Source organism: Episyrphus balteatus, chromosome 1 (genome assembly GCF_945859705.1).
Source record: "Episyrphus balteatus chromosome 1, idEpiBalt1.1, whole genome shotgun sequence".
Taxonomy (NCBI): domain Eukaryota; kingdom Metazoa; phylum Arthropoda; class Insecta; order Diptera; family Syrphidae; genus Episyrphus; species Episyrphus balteatus.
The window spans coordinates 57648101-57670197 of NC_079134.1; the positions used below are offsets into that span (position 1 = coordinate 57648101).

The window sequence follows — 22097 nt, forward strand, 5'->3', positions numbered from 1 at the left end:
TTTTTTCTCCAATTTTTCAAACTGAAACTTATAACGAATACAGGATATAATTATTGGCAGTATAAAAAGTACAATTATTGGCAGTGACAACGATTGATGTCCAAATGGACGTATTATTGGCACCCCCTTACCAATAATAAAGACACTATGCACTTTATATGGAACGATATATTGGCACCCCTTTTTAACCAACCATTGCCTTTTAGCCAAAAATTGTACTTGTTTTACTTTCCAAAAGGGCCCCAGGCTTGTTAAAGATGGATGTATTTTTTAAACTAGTATATATAATATGGCCGTAATAGTTATAAAAAAATATTATTTAATGGTTTGTTTGTAATTTTTTTTAGTTAGGAGTGTTGGCTATACTATTGGGCTAAGGTCTGATATTTTTTTATTCCGAAACTACATTTGTTATAAGTAGTTTAGTTTTGTCTGTAAAGCCAAAATGGCTTCCAATAGAGTGACAAGAGTTTTTGGCTCTAATTTTAACTCTAATTAATATAAATTAATGGGAATGAATTTTTTTATTATAAATTGTTTTATTGCGGTTCGATCTGGGAACTCAGTTTAATTTGTTTAAAAATAAGGGATAGGCCGTTTTGGAGCTGAGTGCCTCATTTAACTATGAAAGTATTGAACTACCAAAAGATTTCTTTAGTTTTCAGGAAACAGCCTCAATAATTAATTTTCGTAGATTTTCCTTAAAGCGAAATAAATTCAACTGAAGTGAAGGACATTTTTAGCTATTATGGTACATATATAAAAATTTGGATTCAAGATTTTTTCGATTTAAGCCTAGAACACAGCTGAAACGAAACGAAAAATGCATGAAAAAACATCAGAAAATACGTTTTAAAGCAAAAACAAAACAAATTTAATTTGTTCAAGATTTCGTTATATTTTTGTATAGAAAATTTCGTTTCGCTTCAGCTGCGTATACTAGGCTTTAGGAAAGCAATATACAACTCAAAAAAGGCATACAAAACAAACGAAATTGCCAAAAATAGGCAAAAAAGGCACTAACGGATAAAAAAGGCACTAACTGGTAAAAAAACCAAAAAAAAAAGGAAAATTAAAGTCATATATTTGGAATCAGGGGGACATGCATTGTGTTTATATAAAGTATATACTTTCTTACGATAACGCAGAAAAAAAGTGCAAAGTTAGGAAAATCCGTTCCCTGGTAATCAGTATGGAACATTATTATCCAAACCTGCAAAACAAAACTCAAGTTATTTTTTGGTAAATTAACATCCAATGAAGACTTCTATTTGACCTTCAATCTAACCTCCTGACTTATATCCATATCAGAGCACAGTTTCTTTATTGAATTCTGGGGTCAAATCGTCCCATACGTTAACGAGTAACTCGTTAACGAAATCTGTTCATTTGGCATGATGTCATACGTACAGCAAACGACTTCGTATTCAACTGAACGCAGTGTCATTCGTTTGGTTTGAAGCTTTCGAACAAATTGTTAATGGGTTTAAAAAGTAATGAAAATATAAGAATATCTTATTTTAAAAATAATCAAACTGTTTGAAATCACGAAAACATACATTAGGGCATATATTAACAAAATAAAATTTCACCAAAAGAGTTCAAAGCACCAACCCCCAATGATTTGAGAAAAAAATAATTCCTCAAATTAGAATTATATCGAAAAAAAAAATTTGATTTTAAACCTAAAACGACTTGATTAGCCAAAAAAATAATAAAACTCTTAAAAAAAATAAAAAAAAATTCTTGTCAAAAGTGGGATTCGAACCCATGTCATTTACGCTCCCATATCTTTAGAAGACATCATTGTTTTTTGAGTCAGGCGCCTCAGACCACTCGGCCATCCTCGCATAGGGGTCGACGAAGTCAAATTTGTCAACAATTATGTTTTGGCCTATGCAGTTGTACATTCTACCAAACATTTCGTTCTAACGTATGCCGTCATCCCAATCGCTGTGCTCGTTTAATGTATCACGAAATTAACGTTCCCTTAAGCTGGAACTTCTTTGACCATGTCAAAGTGCTCTATATTTCATTCATCAATGAATCACAACCAAACAATTATAAACGTTTATTAACACTGAAAAATACTGTTCTTGAGTATTAAGTTGTACTCATTCTATTTCGCATTAAGACACATGTAATGTATCAACCACTTTTGAAATAAATCTTCCCTCCAAAACGAATTCAAGAATTTGTCATCGAATATGCTAACAAACTGATGCTGTCAGTGAATTTGTTTAAGACATAGGTATTCATTTAATTGTGAATGAGAAAATAAATAAGATCACAACCAAATGGTGAGTTAGTTAAAAAAAAAAAAAACTTACCAACCACCAACACTATGAAAGACAGTACAATGTACAATGGAAACTTGCAAGAGCGGATTGGGATATAGGCCAGTCATTATATACATTTGGAAATGCAAAATGACCGAGAAAGCTAAATTTTGGATATGTTGTAGAGGATGCTTAAAAAAGCTTAACTTGAAGTTTTCGACAAAGATTTCCTATGAGCTTTTTCCGCCATTTTTAAAAATAGGATAAAATTGGTTTTTTGACAATAACTCGGCTATCTGACGAGGAGCGAAAATTTTACAAGAAGCTTTTTTGTAGCTTTTAACGAGTTCTACAATTCATGCATACACATTTTTTGTGTATCATGAACCGTTTTCGAGATATCGATTAAAAAAGTCAAAAATTTAGGACATGCCATTTGTTTTTTGACAAAATCTATTTTTGGGTGATGAATATCGAAAAAATTATTAATATAAAATTTGTAGACCACATTCAGACCTACAATGTCGTATTTTTATATTTTTTTTTGGACAAAAATTACGGCCGCAAAGTCGTTTAGGCCGCGCCCACCGCCAAGCAAGCCGCCCGTTCGGTTGTAAAAAAACATTCATTCATGTTTTTTTTTAATGTTTATATTATTATATCAGTAACACATGCATACAAATGTATGTATTTATTTAATAAATAATGAGAAGAAGATGGTAATGGTTTTTTTGTAACCGCAATTTTATTAACCAGAATTTTGTAAATACAGTATACCGGCTTTTTGTGTTGATTGTGCATTTTGTAATTTGCTTCAATCTCTATATTATTTAGTTCATCAAAATTGCAATTAGATCAGTGCCAATAATATTTGAAAATAAAAAAATTATTAGCAGCATATGAGTGGTAGGAAAATTTAGGATAAATGGTATATGAAAGCGGAAAAATAAATTGCCCACAAACTAATTGGTGGAAAAGGTTGGGTGGGCGAAAAAGTGCGGTTGGTGTCAAAAATCGTGGTTTTTTACGATTTGTATCAAAAGTAGACCTCCTATCGAAAAAAGTTAAATGCAAAAGTTGTGGATAATAAAAGTATAATAACTTTTACTCAAACCATTTTTACTTGCTCTATAGGGCAAGTATTGGTTTCGTGTCAAAAAAAAAATTCGAGGTTTTAATCAAAACTAACATTACGATGATGGAGAAGTCCAAAAAAGTGGGTTTCGTCATGACGTCCGTCGGTCTGTGCGTCTGTGCGTCTGTGCGTCGGTGCGTCCATCTGTACAAGTGGCTACAGCCTAAACGGGTTGACGGATTTTTTTGAAATTTGGTATGGATGTTTTTTTCGTAATTTCCAAGGTTGGTTTTTTTTTGTTTTTTAATATCTCGCTTAGAACGTATACCTCCCATACAAAATTTTCGAGTTATTGCAATTTTCTCGAAAACGGCTCTAACGATTTTGATTAAATTTAACACACGTAATGCTGTATATAGTTCTAACATAACTGCGTTTTTAGTTTTTCTCAAAAAATGCGGATAGTGGAAATATGGTCTTTACGATTTTTTAAATCGCGGATGTCGGCTCTTCCCGTACATCATTATGGAGTTATTGCAATTTTCTCAAAAATGGCTCTAATGATTTTGATAAAATTTAGCATACGTAATATTCGAAGTAATTGCAGTAAAACTGCCGTTTTAGTTTTTCTCAAAAAAGTCAAGTCAAATAAAAACTAAATTTTATTTTTTCCCCAACCAAATTTCTTAAAAAGTATATAGAGGCAGCTCTTATAATCTACAAGTAAGCTAACATAAAAGTGCTTTGAACTGCAAGAGCAAGTACGTGCGGCCCCAGTCGTGCATTTTATTTTTATATAATCTCAAAAATATTGAAAAAATGCAAAAAAATACGATTTTTTTATTTTTATTTTTATCTTTTACCAAAATGGTTTGATTTTAATAAATCTTGGTTAAAAATTACTTTGTTATGTTTTCTATCTTTTGTAAATGTTTTTTTGAGCAAAAAGTTAATGTTTGAATTTTTGACGAATTTAATTTAAAAAAAAAAACATGTTTTTCAATCCAAAAAGTTTTTGATTTTTGAAAAGCTTGGAATGCAGTTACTTAGATTAAAACCTTTTATTTAAGATTGTATGGAAAAACTTTACTTTTGATTTAGAAAATATTGAGAAAAATTGAAAAAAAAAAAAAACGATTTTTAAGATCGATTTTTCCGTAAATGACAGTAATATTGGCGAGAAATAATTTTCCATAGAAACCAAATCGTACTTTTCTAATGGCCTTTGACCTTCTTAATTTCAATCTAGCATTAGAATAGCTCTAACGTGCAAAGTTTATGAGATATTGAATTTTGAACGTTCAAAACACTATTTTTGTGATGTATTGTCATGGTAATATCTCAACGTGATGTGATAGAATTTTTCTGACTAAAGATTCAAGCTCAGCATACAAAAAATCATTAAAAAAATATACTTTGATTTCTATAAAAAAAAAACTTTTTGACTAGTGAAATCGAACAAGGCATTCACCCACTCCCTTTAGCCCAATTAGTTTGTGGGCAATTTATTTTTCCGCTTTGATATACCATTTATCCTAAATTTTCCAACCACCCATATGCTGCTAATAATTTTTTTATTTTCAAAAATTTTTGGCACTGCTCTAATTGCAATTTTGATGAACTAAATAATATAGAGATTGAAGCAAATTACAAAATGCACAATCAACACAAAACGCCGGTATACTGTATTTACAAAATTTTGGTTAATAAAATTGCGGTTACAAAAAAACCATTGCCATCTTCTTCTCATTATTTATTAAATAAATACATACATTTGTATGCATGTGTTACTGATATAATAATATAAACATTAAAAAAAACATGAATGATTGTTTTTTTACAACCTAACGGGCGGCTTGCTTGGCGGTGGGCGCGGCCTAAACGACTTTGCGGCCGTAATTTTTGTCCAAAAAAAAATATAAAAATACGACATTGTAGGTCTGAATGTGGTCTACAAATTTTATATTAATAATTTTTTCGATATTCATCACCCAAAAATAGATTTTGTCAAAAAACAAATGGCATGTCCTAAATTTTTGACTTTTTTAATCGATATCTCGAAAACGGTTCATGATACACAAAAAATGTGTATGCATGAATTGTAGAACTCGTTAAAAGCTACAAAAAAGCTTCTTGTAAAATTTTCGCATCTCGTCAGATAGCCGAGTTATTGTCAAAAAACCAATTTTATCCTTTTTTTCAAAATGGCGGAAAAAGCTCATAGGAAATCTTGGTCGAAAACTTCAAGTTAAGCTTTTTTAAGCATCCTCTACAACATATCCAAAATTTTGCTTTCTCGGTCATTTTGCATTTTTAAGCCGTTTTTTCCGACATAATGACTGGCCTAATACATCACCCAAAATTAAGAGCGGCCAGTGCAAAAACTTTGTCAAGTTCTTTTAGATGTTGCTGACGAGACTTCTAGCAGAAGGTAGTATGCTACAGCTGACGATACTATTACAACCGAATGGAAGTTAAATTATAAGAACTAGCTAATAAGATATTTTTGTTTTTATCATTGAATATTTTTGTTGATAAAATTTTATTTACCAAAAAGGTGCTTTAACAAAATGTGGGTATGCAGTATGTAAGTATATAGTTCAATTCAAATAACTTTCGTATTTAAATCGTATTAAAAAAAAAAATTTTTGAAGAAGTTTTTTATGGCAATAGTATGAAACAACATTACGCTTTATACAAAACTAGACATAATTTTCGATATATTAATATCCAATGAAGACTTCTAAATGACCTTCAATCTAACCATACTGATATACATAATATCCATATCAAAGAACAGACAGCTGTTTTATGTTGAATTCTGGAATGTCTCATTTCCTTTTATTTAAATTTCACGTATTAATGTAACACAAACTTATTCACGCCACTTATGAATTGTTTCCAGTAGTTTTAACTGAATGCATAGAATCTACTTATGTGACCTTCCACGAAAAAGAAGGTCAACGGAGTTGGTCCTTATGGAACAAACACAAAATGAAAAGATACTTACTTCCTAAAACGTTCCCTTTTGCCGGAACTTCTTCAACCATGTCGATGAGTTTTATATTTTAATGCAGTCAATCACAACCAAACTATTTAAAACATATATTAACACTTTGTAAAAAATAATGTTCTTAAGTTGTACTCCTTCTATTTCACATTAAGACACATGTAATGTATCAAACACTTTTGAAATAAAAATTCGCTCTTCATTCACGAAACCCTCAAAATTAACTCAACAGTTCGTCATCGAATATGCTTACAAACTGACGACGCCGGAGAATTTTTTGGATATATTCATTTGATTGTGGATGGGAGAATAAAGACTTTCTTTTATCTTACTACGAGTACGCATGTGATGAACAGTGTTCCTGAAATATTTTAAGATTGTGGGTTATTAGAACAATACAATTATATTCCATGGAAAGAACACAAATAAAGTATTTTTCTTTTGCCGAGTAAATTTTGTGGTTTACCTATGAACTAAATTAGTTTTTCCTATTTTGTTTCGTTCTTAATTTGAGGTAATGTAGAAAATGAAATACTTATTTAAAACTTAGATATAATCAAAACCAAAAATAGTTTGATTTAATAATTCTAACGAAATTATGACCACGATTCCTTATTCCAAAATTTTATAAATTAAAATGGCTTTCAATATTTTTAACCAGGTGTGGTTCTGAGTTACATTTTTGAGTGACTCAAATAGAAACATCTCTTAAACGAACAGATAACTGAAAAGTATCTACCAATTCTCTTAATTGATGCATTTTAAATTTGAATATTCGTTTACTCTTATGCTTAAAAAAAAAAAAATTGGAACTACGCTGCCACTAATTCATTCAATTCGAAATCTATCTGTTTTTTTCTATTATAGGATACCTTTATCTATTAAATTTTCTTAAAATATCTTTTAATGGAAAATTTGATAATTGGTTACTTTTTTCCTTTTCAACAAAAAAAGAAAGAAAAAAAAAGGAACAACCGTTGTATCTTCCCCTCGCATTTATCAAGTGCTGTCCTGCCAGGATCCCCTAAGTATGGGCATAGTTGCCGAAGAGAATTTCTGTAATGTAGTTTTCTATTGACGAATCTCAGATTGAGATTTGTGAATTTGACAGCTGAAAGGGGGGGGTGAAGAGGGGAAATAGTGGACAAATCTCAGATTTCATGATCTATTTGCGTCCTGAGATTCAAAAAAATGACAAAAAAATGAATCTGAGATTCAAGAATCTGATTCTGGATTTTTATCAAGATTCACGCACACAAACACACGCACTTTCACACACACTCCTCTGTTTGACATTTTTCTGAACATTTGTTGTTGTTTTATTTTTTTATACGCACAGATTTCGCACACAATTACAAAACTAGATTTCGTATTCTATTTGCAGTGGAAAATCTGAGGATTTTACACAAAAATCTCAAAAGTCAATAGAAAACGACATAAGGCAGTAGGTACAGCAACCAAAAATGGGGAGTATTTAGCAAAAAAAAATAGTAGGTAGTACAAAAAGTTGGAAGCATTCCAAAATGAGCTATGCGAGAAAATTTATGTATTAAAAGCAAAAAATTGGCATTTTTGATTTAAAATTCTTTAAAAATTTTTGATGTAGTTTACTTTTATTTTATCCGCCGTAAATTTAATCCAAGTCCAGGATATGAACTAAAATATCCTAGTGATATTTTGATTTTTTAGTTATGCTTAACAAAGCCTTATAGGTACATTTTATTGGATATTTTCAAAAATATTGATGTGATGTTAATCAACTTAATCAGCAGAGAGCTCTGTTTTCTGTAGTTGAAATTTTTTCTCTTTTACTTAATTAAAAGCAACAAAACTCTTTTTTATCAACAAACCCATTCCCTTAAGATTTTAGCAACAGCAGCAGAATCATTTTTATTGTATTCAACAATAATTTATTCCACTGCCTTTTTACTGTGGTATTTTTATTTTTAGGTACTTGTTTTTGTTATTAAGAGCAACTAAATTGCAAGCAATTTTGAGGTCAAATAGATTTCATACAAATTTCACTTTTACCATCTAAAAGATTTTTCCAGTTTAAATAAATTAGGAGTACGGTAAAGAAGGGTGGTGTACGAAAGTAGTAAAAAAACTAATATCGGAGTACTTTTAGCATCACTGAGTGTGGGTAATGGGTATTTCATTGTGTATCGTGCGTTCGTCATCGTTATTAACTCACTATAAGTTTGATAAAGACTTCTGTAGTAAGTAAGTAAGCAAGAAATTCATTTTATTTATCAATATACGTAGTGTAGTGAGTATAAACAAAGATGACGAACAAACGATACACAATGAAATACCAAAAAATATGCCCACACTTTAGGAGATGCCGCACAGTGGATCGAAACTATGAAAAAGTGGTCATGGGACTGTAACTTCTGATCTAATGAACGGATCCTAAAACGGTTTTCGCTATATTGCTTCTTGAAAATCACAGAATTGAATCCAATAAAAAATCACAAAAAATGTTTAGTTCTTTAATTTTTTTTTACTTAAAATAGCTGTTAACATACAAAAACTACCAAATCCTTATTTTACTACACATAAAATTAATACTTTACGTTATTGTCTTATTTATTAAGTAAAAAAAAGTGTTTACATATTTCGTTAACAGTCTTTTAAAATACCGATTATTTGCAAAAAAAAATTGTTATGAATAAAAAATAGCTTAAAAAGGATTATCTTATGTAAATATGTGTTATTTAAAAATGAATTGGTATTATTATGAAAATACCAACATAAACATAAAAAATATGATAAAATATAAATATTGTTAACTTAATAATGAAATTAATTTAAAAGAAAATGATGGATTCATTAAAAAAAAACAAAAAAGCAAACAAAATACGATATACCTACTTATACACTAAAATTATTTATCAAAAAATCATAAAGCTATGTACAGCTTAATATGAAAGACAAGTAGCTAAAATTGCAAATTAAAATGTACAATGTACACAACAGCGACCAACGAATGATCAAATGAACGAACAAATGAAATTGTACATATTTTTAGAACAAATTTCTTAACAAAAAACTGGAGTATAAATTTTTCAAAAAACCAAAAAAAAAAATACATTTTATTTTCTTAAATAAGAAACAATTCAGAGAACAAATTGTTTGTAAGATAAATTTTATTTCGAAGCCATAACATTATTTTAAGCTAACCTAGTATGCTGCTGAAGCGAAAAAACATTAGTGACACATTATTGAAAACTTTCCAAGTTTTCAAGTACAGGTAATAATATCGTTTGTCAATCTCGTGTGCTGTGAAACGAAAAGCATAACAAAATTTTTCGTTCTGCTGTTTTTTTATACAAATTTCCGTTTCGCTTCAGCAGGATACTGGGCTTTAGAAATTGAAATATATATTTTTTTTTTAATTTAAACTTTAGTTAGATTGCTACTTTATTATCCAGATTTTGTTAGAAAATACATAAGCATAAAAAATTACATCAGTTCGTTCATTCGTTGATCGCTCTGACAGTGCTTTACTCTTAAAAAAACCTTAAAAATTAATTGTTTTTACTCACTCTTTCTTTATTTTTTTGGTCAATCTGCCTTACGTTATGTATTCAGTAGTTATATTCTTGGTTTAAACTACCCCATGTCACTTTAAGCTAGCCAAATAACACCAACCCTCCCCTTTTCAGATAGGAAAAAATAAAAAAAATAAATAAAAAAATACTACCTAAAGGGTTAAATTTATAAAGATGGTGCTCTAAAAAACGGAGTCGGATTCGGTCGGATCCAAATTTTTTAAAATATTACACACAAACTATTAAGCTTTCATTCTAGACTACTAAGAGAGCGGGCATATGTGAGCATTTTTTTAAAAGCCTTTTCAAAGTTGAAGAGAAATTTTCAAAAAGGGTTATAGAAAAACATGTTTTAGAATTATTTAGAAATATAATTTTAGAATTTTTTTTTTTTTAAATATATATTTTAGATATCAGTATCTTATCAACAAAATTTATTTCAAGAAGATATCTTAAAAAATGAGCCAGATATAAGAGTATGAAAATTTCTAAGAAAAACATCATTTTTTTTCTTGTGAAATAGTCCCCACTTGAGACTCTGTATCTTGGAAACTAAAACATTTTAATAAAAATAACTTGTGGATTATGAAAGAAGGGACAATTTTCTATGATTAACAAACAAAAAATATTTACAAGAATGAAAAAAAAATTTTCACCCAATGTCCGGAATTTTGTACTAGACGTTCCACTGTGTGCCGGTAGGACGGCACTAGAGAAATGCGAATTGATACACATATACCAGGGCACCAAATAACTAAGGATTCCTTAGAAAGCCTCTGCCCACGATCAAACTTTAAACCCTTTTACCTATTTATATTAATTTCATTTAAGTCTTATAAACGAATTTAGAAAACAAGCTTAAATCTAGCTAGTTGATACAACATTAACTGGTTCTAAAGCGTTTCCATTTCAAATTAAGATTAAAATAATGTGCCGCAGTGTTGGTTCATGACTGATAAGTTTTCCGTTATGGGAACGTGAACGTGATCACGATCATGATCAACAGTTGTGCTGTAACGATTCAAGAAATGGATAGAGAAAATAAAAAAAATGCATCTAAATGATTATAGTCAGGTAGGTAAATGCATAAGACATATATACCTACATAATATGAACGAGTGTATGTGTACACATCTCTTTTAAAGGGTGTTTTAGAATTCAAGCAAGTTTTATTTGAATAGAAAAGAGTTTTTTTTTTAAACTGGAACGAATTGAAAGTCAAAATTAACCGGTTGATCTTCGATTTAATAGTGTAGTCTGTAGTAATTCAATAACACGAATCCTATTTGTACTCAAGTCTATACCTTAGAGGATATAATATATGGAGTGCTTGTGCTGTTAGTTCCGTGAAGCTTTTAGTTTCTTTCAGTTTCTCAGCTCTAGTTTCTTTCAGTTTTTCGATGAGTGCATGCCTCCATTTTATTTTCATTTGATGGCTGTCATCAACAAGCGTGTTTATTTACAGCTGCGGAACCGGACTCGCACTGAAAAACGAAGGCAGCTACCCCTATCCATGCATATGGCGTTACAATGTATTAGGTATAGGAACAAGCACTCCATATTATATCCTCTAAGGTCTATACACACCTAAATTCAGTGGCATAGCGAGGGGGGCGGGCAGCCCCGGGCAGTGGCGGCTTTAGGGGGTGAACAGGGCAATCGCCCGGGTCCTCGCCCAACAACCCAAGAAAACTTTTAAAAATATGTATAGATTTTTTTCCACTATATTTTTGTTTTATTTAAAACTTTTGATTTTGATTCTTAGGTATTTATTCAGGTTATTACATAGCGTAGTGGAGCCTCCCTCTTGCCTTGCTCTTAAGAATCAAAATAAGAAGTTTAAAATAAAATAGAAATATAGTGAACAAAAGTTTTCTTGGCTTGTTGCGTTAGCCCCCTGCAAGAGCGAGGCTATTATCTAAAATAATTTATACATTTAAAACATAATTGAAAAAAATTTATTATGTAGTACTTGAATATCGCGCCTCGAAATAAGTGAAGATCGGCCAAATCGCATAACACAGGTGCGTTAAATACATTCGCCTAAAAATTAAAAAAAAAAAATACAAAAGTGAAGATTTTCAAATGTAATTTTGTATAGTGTTGCCGGTTGAAAAACTAAAACAATTGATGCAGAGAGCTTATTTTTTGGTTTTAAAATTAATTTGTGTATTAATTTTCACAAAAAAATTGCGTTAGCGAGAAAAAATGTTTACTTTTGCAAAAAGTGGGCAATGTAGTTAAGCCTTTTGGACGTAAAACAGCTTTGACTACTTTTTTAATAAAGTTAAACAAAAGTTCAAAGAAACTTTAAGTAGGTACAAAGCAGTAGATTAATGCTCCCAAAGCAACGAAGCTAATAATGCAAATAAAATTATTCTGCAAACAAAATTGTTGGTCGTTTGATACTTCAAAAATATGCCTATTCCACACTCAATTTGAGACTTACGAATTTAGTCATATTTAAATATTTTTGTTTTGATTCTGTTGCTAATTTCAAAAACTGTCCTATACTATGTTTCCACTTACGCTAAATCCGAGATTAAACTAAGTAGATTTAGAATAAATCTTGAGATTTATTTTAAATCTACTTTGCTAAATATCAGATTTGGGTTCAGCTACCCTAAATCTAAGGTTTTCATCCACTCTAATAGAAACTCTCTCTAATTGATTGGCTGTGTTTTATTTGTGCTCCGAATATTTTTTATTATTGAACGTTTTAATCGTCATATTTATCAAGTTAAAGAGTGTTAACTGATTCTAGTGTCTTTTTGCCTTTAAATTAAATTAATTTCAAACAATTTCGCCAATTATTTGTCATCTAACTTTTACCTAAAAGTTTTATTTATTTGCCATTACAAAAAAAAATAATAAAACCTATTAAAAGTTATTGTGTCTTGCTGTATCTACCAACAACAACAACTACCACCAATGTCAACAATTTCTCTTTATTGAGAATAGAGCTAACTCATTCAATTGTCTCCCCCCGGTGAGTACAATTTTGGTATATATTCTGCCTTATACATATTTGATGACTACATCCATCATCCTTGGTTTTTCTTTGCATTAAAAAAAATCAAATCATTGTCTGCGGACAACAACTGGATTTCCCTATATCTTGTGACGGCAAAAACCATTGTCTTGCCTGCCACCAGCATTCATCACACTGAGAGCATCAGGTTGCCCCCATCCGCCATGGTATAAAAAGACAAGGTATGATCATTAGAGCCGCCATCTTACAAAATGGGGTAAAAAGGTTTTGACGTTTGGCATTTGGCAAAGTCAAAAGCAACAACAATTTCCAAGACAAATTTGTTTACAACAACAATTTCAATGGGCTGGGCTGTCAAAACCTTAAGTAGCCATAAGTTTTGACAGTTCTCGATACTGAGTTTTTTCTAATGATCATACCTTCTCTTTTTATACCATGCCCATCCGCTGCCCTTTTCATCCTCAAACGTTTCATCACTGCATGCATGCATTTACATACAAGCCATAGAGGAAGGTATACCTACGGCCATATTATTCACTCTGGATTTAGTTTGGATTGAAGTTAACTTTAAATCCAATCACTTAAATCTGAATTTTATAAATCGAAGGATTTAATTTTTTGTTCATATTATTCACTCAAAAAAAATTATGTGATTATTCAATAATTTTTGTATAATTTGCATTTATCTCTATTATTCCTTCACAAAATACTTGACAAAACAACTGAACACTGTGAAAATGAATTTTACATCTGGATTTATAAAGTTAAACAGACCTCCAGAGAGCAGTTTAAATTTGTTTGGATTTAACGAGATTGGATTTAAAAAATTGGATTTAAGATTGAATTTAAGTAGTGAATATTATGGACTTGGATTTATTTTTGACATTTGACATTCTTTACATCCAGATGTATTTTTTAAACTAGTGAATAATATGGCCGCTAGAGAGCCGACTCGTACCCTCCTTGCCTAAAACACCCGCAAATTTAATTTCAGATAATCTCTCTTATTTTTCTCTTGTTTTCCTATCTGTGAATACGTGTGAAAGGTACAATTCGTTTAATACCTTCCTTTCACCAGTAGATGTCCTCACAAACTTTGAATTTAAACATGATTTTGGTTTGTACATGAACTTGAATAGCTCACTCCAGACACCCACCTTTCAATAAATATGTACAGAAATAAAAAAGAAGGTTCGTGTTTTGAATTTATTATATTATTTTTTTATGAATTAATTCCTCTACTGAGCACTTAAATTGTTTTTAATTGTTTTGAGCCCAACTCCACAGTTGAATTTGTGGGTGCCATTTAAAATGCACGGGAAAACTAGCACATATAAGCACTGTGGAGTTTTTCCACTCATTGCAGCTTGTAGGGTGGAAGAGAAAAACCAACCGAAGTCGCGTCTCTAGGTATTCCTTTCTCTTTGATACAAGCCATCAATAAACTTCTTCCCGGTGAGTTCATCTTAAGTCTATGTTCTGCCGAGTACCTATTCAAGAGACTACACCACACTTTGTTTTCTCTTTATTTCACTACTCTTACATGAGCTGTTTTACGTCTAAAAACAACAAATCATCATCCATCAGTTTTGACGTTTACCTCAACGCCACCTGTCGTGACCTAGAAACCCTAGAGATCTTATTACTACTGCATGGTTTGTGTACCTACTAAGTACATTACTAAATTCGGAGTACACTGCGAGCGAACATTTTAGCAAGTAATATCAATTTTTATTTTATGAAACAAAAATCGCCGTAAATTCATATTATCACCTCTAAAAAACAAAAAATTATAAATAACACAAATTATTATGTCTGCATGCGCTTTGTGTAATAATATCGCAGATTACCTGATTGACGCTATTATTTGTCATGGAAGCTGTCGCAAATTGTTGCACATAAAATGTATTAACGCTCCGCTGAGCTCTATTAATCTGTTCGAACATAGAAAATCTTTTTATTTCTTTTGTGAAGAAAGTGACCCGTTTGCATATACGAACATTGTACGTGATGTACTACAAAACAAGCTAAATCTTGACAATCCTCATAACCAATTGCTTCAACTGAATAAGAAAATTGAAGATATTACCTCCAATCAACAATTTTTACAAAATGTAGTACAAAATCATGATCATTTAATAGTAAATAATCCATCTACATCTGATTCTGCACCCTTGAAAAGAAAACTGGATAAAGTGGATATCGAAATATCTGAAACAAGCCATTTGACAAAAAAACCTGCCACAGCTATACTGCCGTACTATACTAAGCAAAAAGGGCGTATGAGCCAAAAACCCAAAATTGAGTTAAGGGTATTTTTGACATCCTGAAACAATGCCTCATTTATATGTATGTTAACTAAAAACATCGCATTTCCACTTCCAAGTGGCTCAAAATAGTCAATGAAGATGAGCACAACGATATTAACCCTCTGTATTCTCTAATAGAAAAATGCATTTTTCTAACACTAGGAATTAAAAAAAAAATATTTTTTTTACACATTTGGGAAGCTTGAATATTATATTATTATTGTGTAAAATAAAAAATATATATTTCCTACTACAAGTTGCTTAAAATCCCTTTGAAACTGAGCACATTAACAATTCTCAACTTTCCTTATTCAGTAAAATGCATTTATTTCAAAACTACAAAAATGGATATGCGCCCTTTTTGCTTAGCACGGCAGTATAGTTATTAATTCATCCCAAGAATTTGCTAATAACACAGCACGACAAGAACAATCTGTTGATCTTGATACTTCGAAGGAGCTTTCTACATCAAATCAATGTAATTTCCCAACTTTACCTGGAAATAATACATCAACAACAGCTACTCCTTCGTTTTTAATTGACCAGCAATCTTTAGAAATGATTGCTAATCCTATCAACACATTTCCTCGTACGGACCCAGTTACTGATGGACATTTTATTTCACCTATTGAGTCAGGTTTAAAAATAGTTGAAGGACACAAAACACTCTTTATTTCGAAACTTGCTCCATCTACAAACGCTTTTGATGTGAAATGCCATATTAAATCTAAGATTGGAACATTAAATTCTGTAATCGTTGAAAAAATTCTCCATCGCAGCTTTTCTAAATATTCATCATTTAAAATTAAAGTTCCTGATTCAATTTTCTACATCCTAAACTCAATTTCTTTTTGGCCGAATGGAATAGTCATGCAAGAGTATCAAAATAGAAAATCAAACCACAACTCTCACCATTTTCAAAAACGATTGACAATGCGCAGCCAAAGCAGCTACAAAAGTTGATGATTTATTACCAGAACGTAAATGGCCTCCGAACAAAGACCAACAAGGTCTATAATAATGTAAATAATATTCCCCATGATGTTCTCATACTAACAGAAACATGGCTGAATTCATCTTTTGCTGACACTGAATTATTTGATTCCAATTTTCAAATTTTTCGTCGTGATCGTCATAATGACCCCAATATAGTTACTGTTGGAGGAGGTTTGTTAATAGCCGTACGCAATAATTTGTTTTGTAATCTCGTTGACGATTTTTTGGACTCCAACCTCGAAATAATTTGTGTAAAAATATCAACTTCGTCTGGTCGTTTATATGTGGTTGCTTGCTATATACCGCCTTCTTCAACCAGTGATGTCTACAACAAACTTATTGATTGCTTAGAATCTATAAATGAAAAAATTGAACCTGCAGATGAACTTTTTGTTATTGGCGACTTTTATTTGCCAAATCTTGAATGGGCTATATCATCGGAACATGAATCTTATCATGCCATCAATGCATCGAGCAACAACGAAGTTCTTTTAATCGATGGAATGACTTCATTTGGACTAAATCAATTAAACAATGTCAAAAACCGATTTGGTAAAATTTTAGACCTTGTATACTTTTCTGACCTTAATAATTCTGATGGAACTACATTACTCGCCGATACGAAGCTCATTGATGAAGATCGACATCATCCTGCATTATCTATTTCGTTAAACTTAAATATTAATAATGTAAGTTATCATTGTAAGAATATGCATGAATTCAACTTTAAAAAATGTAATTTCTCTGAACTCTTCCGCTTATTGGATGATATTAATTGGAATATCCTGTTTTTGAATGTTAGTTTTGATGAAATGGTCTTTCGTTTTTATAAAATCTTGTTTGATTGTTTTTTAGAGACCATTCCGTTACGAAAAATAAGAAATTTAAGTAATACTCCACCGTGGTTTGATCAACATATTAAAACTCTTAAAAATAAAAGAAACAAGGCGTGGTTGAAGTTAAATCGATCCTGGAGTATTGAAGCTCAAAATGAATATACTAGACTTAAAGATGAATTTATTAACTACTCCAATATTCTTTATTCGGACTTTATACTCAGAACTGAAGATGATCTTAAATCTAATCCACAAAATTTCTGGAAATATGTAAATCTTAAGAGAAAATCTGATGGTTACCCAACTAATATGAGCTACCAAAATGCCGAAAGTCATTACCCAGAGGACATTGCAAATGTGTTTGCCGAATATTTCCAGTCTGCTTTTGAAAAATCTTCTTCTTGTGATATAGTCGGAGAGGCGACCGTCGAGTTACTTAGCTCATAAGGTTAGAGGTTAAAATTGGTGTCAAATGAAAGATAAATTGATACTGAAAATAAAAAAATAGGGTTGCCACTTCTAAAATGGGAACTTCCATGTGGCAACCCTATTTGAAAGGAAAAATTGTCACATAACTAATACATTCATATCTTTGTTATTTGGCCAGATAAAAGTTTTTTTTTAAATGCCAAACGAAAGTCAAAATATTAAAAAAAAATAATAAAATAATATAAAGAACGTAACCCTACAAATGTGGCAACCCCATTCAAATGAATACAACACTGACAAAAATCTTCTTTGCAGAAAACAGTATAACTTTTTATGCACTAGAAAGCTAAACTATACGCCATATTTTAGATAATACTCCCTTCTATCTAAAAAATGTCGGGTGCCACCTCGCAAATGCAGACAAGTACTCGGCAACCCTACTCAAATGCTAAAAAACGCAAAAATCACTTGTTTTTTGGCCAAAGTGTATAATATTTGACCGAGTTAAAGGCTGTAAAATACATCATGTTTAGCTAAGACTCTCTTCTATCTAAAAAATGTCGGGTGCCACCCCGCAAATGTAGACAAGTACTCGGCAACCCTACTCAAATGCTAAAAAACCCAAAAATCACTTGTTTTTTGGCCAAAGTGTATAATATTGGCTAGAGTTAAAGGCTATAAAATACATCCTGTATAGCTTAGACTCTCTTCTATCTAAAAAATGTCGGGTGCCACCCCGCAAATGTAGACAAGTACTCGGCAACCCTACTCAAATGCTAAAAAACCCAAAAATCACTTGTTTTTTGGGCAAAGTGTATAATATTTGATCGAGTTAAAGGCTGTAAAATACATTATGTTTAGCTTAGACTCTCTTCTATCTAAAAAAATGTCGGGTGCCATCCCGCAAATGTAGACAAGTACTCGGCAACCCTACTCAAATGCTAAAAAACCCAAAAATCACTTGTTTTTTGGGCAAAGTGTATAATATTTGATCGAGTTAAAGACTATAAAATACATCATGTTTAGCTAAGACTCCCTTCTATCTAAAAAATGTCGGGTGCCACCTCGCAAATGCAGACAAGTACTCGGCAACCCTACTCAAATGCTAAAAAACCCAAAAATCACTTGTTTTTTGGGCAAAGTGTATAATATTTGATCGAGTTAAAGGCTGTAAAATACATTATGTTTAGCTTAGACTCTCTTCTATCTAAAAAATGTCGGGTGCCACCCCACAAATGCAGACAAGTACTCGGCAACCCGAGTACTTGTCTGCATTTGCGGGGAGGCACCCGACATTTTTTAGATAGAAGAGAGTCTTAGCTAAACATGATGTATTTTACAGCCTTTAACTCGATCAAATATTATACACTTTGGCCAAAAAACAAGTGGTTTCTGCCTTTTTTAGCATTTGAGTAGGGTTGCCGAGTACTTGTCTACATTTGCGGGGTGGCACCCGACATTTTTTAGATAGAAGAGAGTCTAAGCTATACAGGATGTATTTTATAGCCTTTAACTCTATCCAATATTATACACTTTGGCCAAAAAACAAGTGATTTTTGGGTTTTTTAGCATTTGAGTAGGGTTGCCGAGTACTTGTATACATTTGCGGGGTGGCACCCGACATTTTTTAGATAGAAGAGAGTCTAAGCTAAACATGATGTATTTTACAGCCTTTAACTCGATCAAATATTATACACTTTGGCCAAAAAACAAGTGATTTTTGGGTTTTTTAGCATTTGAGTAGGGTTGCCGAGTACTTGTCTACATTTGCGGGGTGGCACCCGACATTTTTTAGATAGAAGAGAGTCTAAGCTAAACATAATGTATTTTACAGCCTTTAACTCGATCAAATATTATACACTTTGGCCAAAAAACAAGTGATTTTTGCGTTTTTTAGCATTTGAGTAGGGTTGCCGAGTACTTGTCTGCATTTGCGAGGTGGCACCCGACATTTTTTAGATAGAAGAGAGTCTAAGCTATACAGGATGTATTTTATAGCCTTTAACTCGATCAAATATTATACACTTTGGCCAAAAAACAAGTGGTTTCTCCGTTTTTTAGCATTTGAGTAGGGTTGCCGAGTACTTGTCTACATTTGCGGGCTGGCACCCGACATTTTTTAGATAGAAGAGAGTCTAAGCTATACAGGATGTATTTTATAGCCTTTAACTCGATCAAATATTATACACTTTGCCCAAAAAACAAGTGATTTTTGGGTTTTTTAGCATTTGAGTAGGGTTGCCGAGTACTTGTCTACATTTGCGGGGTGGCACCCGACATTTTTTAGATAGAAGAGAGTCTAAGCTAAACATAATGTATTTTACAGCCTTTAACTCGATCAAATATTATACACTTTGGCCAAAAAACAAGTGATTTTTGCGTTTTTTAGCATTTGAGTAGGGTTGCCGAGTACTTGTCTGCATTTGCGAGGTGGCACCCGACATTTTTTAAATAGAAGGGAGTATTATCTAAAATATAGTGTTTAGTTTAGCTTTCTAGTGCATAAAAAGTTATACTGTTTTGTTCAAAGAAGATTTTTGTCAGTGTTGTTTTCATTTGGATGGGGTTGCCACATTTGTAGGGTCACGTCCTTTATATTATTTTATTATTTTTTTTTTATTATTTTGGCTTTCGTTTGGCTTTTCAAATTTTTTTTTATCTGGCCAAACAACAAAGATATGAATGTATTAGTTATGTGACAATTTTTCCTTTCAAATAGGGTTGCCACATGGAAGTTCCCATTTTAGAAGTGGCAACCCTATTTTTTTATTTTCAGTATCAATTTATCTTTCATTTGACACTAATTTTAACCTCTAACCTTATAAGCTAAGTAACTCGACGGTCGCCGCTTGGACTAATACTTATAATACCTCTACTGTTGATGAGTTTTCACATCTTAGTAATATTAACTTCTCTATTTCTAAGGCAACTATATTAGAGTATATTAAAAAATTAGACGGTTGTTTAAATCCTGGTCCTGATGGGTTTCCCGCTTTTATGTTAAAAAAATGTGCAATATATATGTCGTATCCGTTGTTTTTACTTTTTAACCAATCTATAATTAACTGTAAATTCCCGACTGTTTGGAAAAATGCATTCCTTATTCCAACTCATAAGAAAGGCAAAAAAAATTTAATTCTAAATTACACTGTGTAACACTCAAAATATACGCGGGCGGAGACCTATCAGGTTTTGTAGAGCTAGTCGCACTGAATACGAAACGGTATTTGAAAATCCCCTAACACCCCCAAAATCTGGAGTTACGGGCAAAAAACGGTTTTTTTGACCTTCACCCATTGAAAAAAATTCTAGCTTCGACAATTTTTTACCCATTTTCGATTTTTTTAACAGTTTCTGATAGAAAATAAATATACCTTTTTAACAATGTATAAAACATGTAACTCGGTTAAACCACTTAGAATTTATAAGCTGTCAAAGTTCAAAAATTCAATTTTTTTGTCATTTGCCCAACTTCGGCATCAATTTAAAGTATATGTTTTCAAAACAACATGCTATTTAAAAAATATATTGTAAAACTTTATCTATTTTCCAATTAATCGAGGTATGTTTTATGAAAATCACTTCAAAATTGGCTTAGAAAAAAAATTTTTTCAATTTCAACCCAGATACAGAAATTCGAACTTTTAGGTATAGAAAAAAAATGTTGTTTCGGCACGTAGTAGGATAACTTGGGCGCCAGGATATTTTTTTAACAGTTTCTGATAGAAAATAAATATACCTTTTTAACAATGTATAAAACATGTAACTCGGTTAAACCACTTAGAATTTATAAGCTGTCAAAGTTCAAAAATTCAATTTTTTTTTGTCATTTGCCCAACTTCGGCATCAATTTAAAGTATATGTTTTCAAAACAACATGCTATTTAAAAAATATATTGTAAGACTATATCTATTTCCCAATTAATCGAGGTATTTTTTATGAAAATCACTTCAAAATTGGCTTAGAAAAAAAATGTTTTCAATTTCAACCCAGATACAGAAATTCGAACTTTTAGGTATAGAACAAAAATGTTGTTTCGGCACGTAGTAGGATAACTTGGGCGCCAGGATTTGATAACGGGTATTTGTAGAGGAGCTCAATAAAAACATTTTTTTCTTTGAGAGGGGGGTCTATCTCTCCCCGTTAAGGTGGGAGGGGCATTTTTCTAAAAAAAATTTATCAAAATAAAAAAAAATTTTTAAACTCATTTTATACTTTTTTTGTCCAGACTGTGAATTTAAGTAAAAAAATTACTCACTCAGAAAACTGCCTCAATTGATTCCTTAAAGAACCGTGAAAACTATATGTTTCTATGTCTTCTAGTTTTTGAGAAAATTGAAAAATTATTTTATCAGATTTTTCTTTTTTCAAAATATTTTTTGTTTTTATTTGTTTTTATTTTTCAATTTTCTCGTAAACTAGAAGACATAGAAACATATAGTTTTCACGGTTCGATAAGGAATCAATTGAGGCAGTTTTCTGAGTGAGTAATTTTTTTACTAAAATTCACAGTCTGGACAAAAATAGTATAAATTGAGTTTAAAAAATTTTTTTTTCGCCTATTTTTAACTTTGAAATCAATTATTTCAAAAACTATTGGTTATATTATATTGATTT

The 22097-nt window shown here is 31.4% G+C and overlaps 1 protein-coding gene across 2 annotated transcripts in view; it reads right to left on the bottom strand.

The window, feature by feature from the left end:
* The window catches only part of LOC129918018 (sialin), a 160519-nt gene that overhangs the window by 24467 nt on the left and 113955 nt on the right, over positions 1-22097 (bottom strand). The window contains exons 1-2 of one of the 2 annotated variants that reach the window (XM_055998312.1): positions 6831-8939; positions 6365-6725 (exon numbers count right to left, since the gene is read on the bottom strand). The exons of the other annotated variant lie outside the window; for it this stretch is intronic. Coding sequence (XP_055854287.1) covers positions 6365-6404 — 40 coding nt within the window. The 5' untranslated portion in view covers positions 6405-6725; positions 6831-8939. Of the gene's footprint in view, positions 1-6364; positions 6726-6830; positions 8940-22097 lie in introns of those variants that run through there. 2 annotated transcript variants of the gene reach the window in all.